This window comes from Gadus morhua, unplaced genomic scaffold (genome assembly GCF_902167405.1).
Source record: "Gadus morhua unplaced genomic scaffold, gadMor3.0, whole genome shotgun sequence".
Lineage (NCBI taxonomy): Eukaryota > Metazoa > Chordata > Actinopteri > Gadiformes > Gadidae > Gadus > Gadus morhua.
In genome coordinates this window covers 44,852-52,087 of record NW_021964030.1, presented here as the reverse complement: position 1 = coordinate 52,087, position 7,236 = coordinate 44,852, and the positions used below count along the sequence as shown (strand labels likewise).

General features: G+C 50.7%; 1 protein-coding gene across 1 annotated transcript; it reads right to left on the bottom strand.

Annotated features, from left to right (window-relative positions):
• Positions 1–220: 220 nt before the first annotated feature.
• Positions 221–6,190, bottom strand: LOC115538911 (rab5 GDP/GTP exchange factor; the record flags this gene model as incomplete). Its single annotated transcript, XM_030350133.1, has 8 exons — positions 6,033–6,190; positions 5,197–5,399; positions 4,805–4,971; positions 3,133–3,302; positions 1,999–2,080; positions 1,761–1,893; positions 581–672; positions 221–477 (listed from the first exon to the last, which is right to left on the bottom strand). Coding segments are annotated over exons 2-8 (1,083 nt in total), but the record flags the coding sequence as incomplete, so codon positions are not given.
• Between the last annotated feature and the right edge of the window lie 1,046 nt (positions 6,191–7,236).

The following is a 7,236-nucleotide window of genomic DNA, read 5'->3' as shown; positions in this document are numbered from 1 at the left end:
CGCCCTTCCTCCCTCCCCCTCACCAGGTTGGTGAAGTAGTTTCCGTCCTCCCTCCCCCTCCTTCCTCCTCCCCCCCTCCCCCCCCCCCCCCCTCACCAGGTTGGAAAAGTAGTAAGTATCCGTCCTCCCTCCCCCCTCCCTCCCCCCCTCCCCCCCCCCTCACCAGGTTGATGAAGTAGTATCCCCCCTCCCTCCCCCCTCCCCCCCCCCCCCCCCTCACCAGGTTGGTGAAGTAGTATCCGTCCTCTCCGCTCATGATGCGGCTGGGGCTGCAGAAGCGCGTGATGTACTGGATGTTGGACTGCAGCCGCGGGGGGTTGGCCTTCAGCACCGTGTAGATGAGCGCGGGCAGGAAGTCGTCGGCCGACGCCGGCTCCCCCTTGGTGGCCCGGATGGCGCTGAAGATGTGCTTACTGCAGCGCGTGATGCAGGCCAGCTTCTGCTGCGGGACGCGCCGGGAGTCCATCTCGATCACGTCTGCAAAACGGGCGGCGGGGCGCGTGAGAGGGGGCGGGGCCTGGCGGCGGGCGGGCTAGGACACGCCCACGGCGGGTTAGGACACGCCCACGGCGGGACCTACCTGTGATGGCTTTGACCACGCTGTCCGACACCTCGGGAATCTCCTCGTCCACGGGGACGCACAGCATCTCCATGGTGACCCAGTGCAAGGCCCTGGGGGGGGGAGGGGTCACAGGCGGGGGTCACAAGACACTCCGGCTCGGGGGGGCCGCCATGTTGGTTTTCCAACCAATCAAAGACCTGGAGCTATAAACCACTCCCCTTAAAGAGTATGGAGGCCCCGAAGGGATTGGGGACCGCCTCCATGTGTCATGTCTAACTGGTCAGGTAACTAGTTATCTGGTGAGGTAACTATTTATCTGGTGAGGTAACTAGTTATCTGGTGAGGTAACTAGTTATCTGGCGAGGTAACTAGTTATCTGGTGCGATGACTAGTAATCTGATCAGTAACTAGTGTTCTGGTGGCCTGTGGACCCGGTTTGGACCCTTCAGATGCAGGGAGCCCAGTGTGAAGACTGGGAGGGAGTTGATCAGCTCAAGGTATAAGTTATCATTTCAATAAATCCAAATCCAAACGAATGCCAGGCCTGCAGCCTCTGCCAGCGAGGTGCGATGGTCTTGCACCTCGCTGCCAGAGCTGTACCGTGTGCAGAGCAGTCCGCTCCATCTCTGCCACGGGCGGGCCGTGGCAGAGCACCAGAGAATCCCTCGCTTCGGTGCCACTTCCGCATTCCGTGTTTCCCAACAGACCCGACCGCTGACCTGACCTTTGCAAAACGGGGGTCGAAAGGTCAGCGGAGGAGGAACCAGACCGCCATGACGGCCTATAGGGAGGAGGAGGAAGAGGAGGAGGAAGAGGACGGGGAGGAGGAAGAGGAGGAGGAGGAGGAGGAAGAGCCAGCCCGCCCCGAGGGCCTATAGGGAGGAGGAGGAGGAAGAGCAGGAGGAGGAGGAGGAGGAGGAAGCCTGGCCTGAGGGTCTATAAGGAGGAGGAGGAGGAGGAGGAGGAGGAGGAGGAGGAGGAGGAAGCCCGGCCTGAGGGTCTATAAGGAGGAGGAGGAGGAAGAGGAGGAGGAAGAGGAGGAGGGGGAGGAGGAGGAGGAAGCCCGGCCTGAGGGTCTATAAGGAGGAGGAAGAGGAGGAGGAAGAGGAGGAGGGGGAGGAGGAGCAGAAGGAGGAGGAGGAGGAGCAGGAGGAGGAGCCCGCCCTGTCCCTCTAGGAGCGTTCCCGTTGCCTCCTACCTGATCCTCTTCTGGATGGCCAGGTCTTTGTCCTCGTCGTCGGTGGACTCGGGGCAGAAGACGCCCTCGTAGAGACGGCTCATCATGTACCGTTCCACCTCGTCCATCACACTCTCCACCTGCTCCGACGAACCTGGAGGTTACAAACACACGTAAACAAAAACTATTTTACAGACACACACACACGTGTGTGCGCGCGTGCGTGCATGCGTGTGTGTGTTACTCATAAATGCAGTACCTTTGAACTGAGTGTGGAGGTAGTCAGAAAGTTTCTGGTAGAAATCCTGGACACATTCAGAGAGCTCCTCAACACCCAGTTCCTTGAACACAACGAGAAAAAAGGAATCTTGAATTCACTCACAATGCACGACACATCAATAATAAAACGAGGATATTTGCAGGCACCCAGTGAGACACAGAACCTCGCACATTGTGGCAACCCGGCCCCAAACCCTCCGGCCAGGCGGCCCGAGGGAGAGGTGGTGGAGGGCGTGTACCGCCGACATCCACCAGCCGGAGCCAAAGAGCATCCATTGCGTAACGCCAATCAGCAGAATGGAGAACACCTGCGACGGAGGGTGAGGCACCCTTTAAAGAGCTGTTTGTTTTCCCAGAGAGGGGAACCAGGAGACAGAGTGGACGAGAGTATCCCCAGGACCCGATACGGCCAAGCAGACTGCTGGATCTAACGGATCTCCCCGGCGGCGCACCCCAGGACGACGTGCGCCGACACGGCACGCACCAGACACTTCCCTGGACGGCAGCGTGGCTCACGGAGCCACTTGTATGATTTGTTTTCTGCGTTGGGTACCGACCCCGCAGTTTACTTTTCTTATTAATGAATAAACGCCCCACCGGGCTTTGAACGCGTCTTAGAGTGTGGTATTTCTGACGTGAGAGACATTCCTGGGGCCGGGTCGCCACAACATGTTCAACACAAAGGAAGCGTCTCCAACAAAAAGATGCAACGCTCCATCCCAAGACCTGCAGCCGAGCGGGCGATCCTGGGTCACCTGCTTCAGACTCAAGACTCACCTGGTCCCAGTTCACCTGGACTCTGCATAGCCTTACCCCCCTCCCACCCCTCCTACTTACTGCATGTGGTACGTCCTGGCACTTAATGTACACACTTATTGTATGTCGTACTAAGTTATAGTACTTAGTTGGGTAGACTATTACCCTAGCTATCGTTGTTGTTTCAAAGGGAATGGGTTAACCTAGTGATTGTTAGTGTTTGGCACTTGGTTCTATGAACATCCTTAATGTAACGACAGCGATATATCGTTGCCCCCCCTGGCCACGCCCCCCTGGCCACGCCCCCTGGCCACGCCTCCCCCTCTTGTACAACATGCCGTCGGTGAACGCCCCTCACCCTCTTGTAGAACATGCTCTCCGTGAACGCTCGGCACTGCTTGAAGATCTCGCGGCCCGGTCTCAGGGGCTTCAGGAAGTCGATGAAGTCCCGCGTGGCTTGGTCGGGGTCCGGGGGGCCGTGGCGGGGACCCCCCGAGGAGCCGGGCGCCGCCTCCCCCGAGATGTGATCTGAAGACAGAGCGCGTGATGAACACGTCACCTGTTCAGATTTTTTTGCAACACTCTTCACCAAATGCTTCTTCACAAGTGGCAGCTTGTGATCAAAAATGTGGATCACCCCCCATAAAAAAAATTGAATTGAATAGATTTGATTACCTGTATTCTGGTGCATTTTGGGGACGGCTACTACCTATTACCTACTATTCATTCAGATTCATAACCTACATCCTGACTTGCAGGGCCTGGACAAGCTTACACTGCATATACAAACCTACTTCACTGCCATTCCACCAGCCATTGCTATTAGACCCATTGTTGTTATTCTGATATTGAGACAAATCATGATCACTGTCCTATAGCGTCCATTTTTTGTGAGTCTCAATGTCTACTTCAAATGCAGTCAGAAATATGGGACAGTTGCTTAATTTTGTTTATATGCTACAGGCCGAAAGACTAAATTAATATGTAACTTACTTGCTCCTTTTAAGTACAACATTGCTTGGGGAGTCCAATTCCTCCACTGAAAAGGGTGGAAAGTACTTACAACTCTCTGCTAGTTAGCGATCTATCTCTTCTCTACATGTAGTTGTGTTGCACGAATGCTGCTGAAGGAGTTAGGATATTTGATGATTCGCTGAATTGTCCAATCATGTGGTGATAACAAAAAAGAAAAGCAATACCATTGGCCTGGGGCGCACACTGGTGCGACCCGAGGGCGAATTTTTCTTGCGCCAATGAAAAGCTGTCTCTGCTGGATAGACAGCAAAAAGTTAGCGAGCTTACATTGACTTCAACTTGGCCGGCGCCCCTGACTTGGAGGAGGGCTTTATTTCGAATGACCAATAACTAGCCTAGCCCAAATCATTGACGTTCAGACGCATTTAAATGGTTCCTGGCAGTGACAAGTGTCTCACACAATTAACCCAGGATAAACGCTATGTATTTTTGTTGATTTATTTCGTATTGATAATAGTTGATTAATAGTTGGCAGATATATTCAAGTGGATATTTCACGGAGGGGTGGCATCCTAGCGCCCCCTATTGACCCTCCGCCACTGAAGGGGAGCTATAATACCACCAGGTGTGAGTGTGATTAACCGTTACAAGCCGTTTTGAAAATGTGCCTCTTCTGACCTCACAGGTGGGCGTGTCCACCGAGATGTGTGCTGGCTAGATCAGTCTACCAGCCTACCCAGTGGACTGTAGCAAACGTTGCTCTTCTAACCGTCACACGTCTAGGTCGACACGTCCACCTGTGATGTCAGAGGCTGCACATTTCCAAAACGGCTTCTAACGGCTTATCACGCTCGCACCTGGTGGTATGATAGGTCCCCTTTAAGTCTCCGTGAGGCGAAGATCATTTGTTCGATAAATAAATCAAACAGTCCTCATGATGCGAGTTACAAGATGATCCACAGTGGGCCTTGATAAATCAATAAACAATATCATCAATCATCGAATGGACGAACAACTCGGCTTCAGACGGACAAGACAAAACAACAAGGACCTACCTTTTTTGGGCGGTGTTTTTGTGGAGGTGCTGAACAGTTTTGCGACCGTTTTGACTTTACTGGCCTTTTCCTTGGGTTTCTTTTCCTCCCGCCTGCCCGAGGCGGGAGGCTGCGTCGGGGCCGTCTGGTGGGTGCTGGCGTAGGCCACCTCCTCCTCTTTCTGCAACCTGGGCACAAGTCGGGAACAAAACACCAAACCATCTCATACAGGTCAGGATATAAACACTGAGACACGACACACAGTGTGTGTGTGTGTGTGTGTGTGTGTGTGTGTGTGTGTCACACACACACACACCTATCTATCTATACACACACAAACATATAACTATACACACACACACACACACACACACACACACACACACACACACACACAGTACATGTTTGCAAACCTCTCTGCAAGGGCCCAGTCTTCCTGAATCTGAGTCTGTTTGTCTTTCTGGTTCTCGTCTCTCCAGCATTTTGAACACAGGCCTCTCCAGGCTGCGTTGCCGTAGAACCCACATCCCTTGGTGCACAGCAGTTCCGATTGGTCCAGGTGGATGCCACTGCGTTCAAACCTCTGCGTCGTCATGCCTTCGTTTTGCTATGATTTCTGACAGGAGCATGAAAACAAGATCATTGATAATTAAAAACTTTCTGTGGCGGAATCGGGGCTCAATGAGCTATAATCGTGTAACATGTCATGCCAATACAAGCGGAAAGCATCCATTAACAGGTTAACACTAATCCAGTAACAAGTGATGTGAACAGTAACACAGTAATGTTGACAACTTGATATCGAACAGAATGGACCTGAGATATTAAAAGGACCGAAGACACAACCTAGTGACGCCTCCTAGTGGACCCGTTTAACACACTGCGAACTTTAAGTTAAGTTATCAACACAGGAGCTTCAACTATGTGTCCTGACTCGTCTTCTCAGAACTCAGCTGACTCCCACAAGGACGTATCATTATACGGTCTCTCTCTGGTCTCTCGTATCATTATAAAGACATGGTCTCTCCCTGGTCTGGACGTTGTCCCCTGGGTTACAGTCCAAAAGTCACACCTAAGCCGCTGGCTGTTTAGTAAACGACCTACTTCACGATCAGAGACACTGTCAAAAGGGCAAATCGGATCAGTGTTGACATCGGCGGCGCGTCCTGCGGCTCGTCTAGCGTCGGGGTCTGGGGATGAGACCCCCAGGACCAGGACAGGCCCTGCGGGGTACGACGTGTGTTCTTACCGGAGACGTGCAGCATGTCAACGTCAAAGACCTCTTCCGCTGGAGCTCCGGGCGGCTGGAGTTTGCTTTAGCTTGGACTAGTTGGCTATCACTGCTTCCCAGCCATTTTGTGTTTATGGTGGAATGTGTCAGGTTTTCTTCCTGTGCTGGATGGGAGCGTGTTTGGGGTTGCCACCTAGAGGATCGGAGGAGTACCGTGTTTTTTCTTTTGGTCAAATAGGGTTTTCAAAGAATATAAAATATGACAACTTTATTGAATTTTAGCTCTTCCAAATTTTGTAATTTGGATCTTTTAAAGGTTTGCATACCCGATGGTTCCTTCCTGGATATCTGTTGATGCCTTAGATCTGGGATTGAGGCCATGAACATAATTTACATTTATATTTAGGGCATTTAGCAGACGCTTTTATCCAAAGCGACCTACAATAGACACTAAACGTGTCTGAACTAAGAGTCCAGAACTAACACGTCTGAACTAAGAGCTCAGACGAGTTTATATCTGAAGAACAGAGTCAGAGAGTTCTTATTGGAATGGCGCCTCGCCTTTGCATATTGCCATATTGGCATGAAGATAAATCTATTCATCATTAATGAATAGATAGTGTTCCGACAGCGCCCTTTTTAATGTCCCAGAAAAGGAAGAACTTTTATGTCAGACCAAATAGCATAATTCCAAGTGTGACAAACAGAGGTCGGTGCAGACACAGAGATCACGCAAACTCACTGTGCAGAAAGTGTAAAAAATTTCAAATCATCATAAGAAAAACCATGACATTTTTGAATGAAGGAATAAGTCTAATATATTCATGGTGTTGTAAGAGTAGTGTAGCCTATCTCATTGCGTAGCCGTAGCGGAGCCAGTGTCAGTGTGTGTAGTATGCGCTCGGAGGGAGAGAGGGAGAGAGTCGTGTGTGTAGTGCGCGGAGAGCAATTAACGGGAAGGACAGAGAAAGGTGTTCAGGTGGTTAGTAGGCCTACACTGGAAAAAGGGTTTTAAGCCGTGCTTCATCTGATTATTATTTTGTAATTCAATTCAAATAAACATTTTTTGTTTTATTTTTAAAATAACTTTTTTTTATTTCAAAATACAGTGAAATATAGATATTTTTAATTAGGAGCTCAATTAAGAAATATCATTTTTGACAAATGTAAAATTTTAAGGTTGTGTATTCAACTGATTAATAATTTTGTCATTCAATCCAAA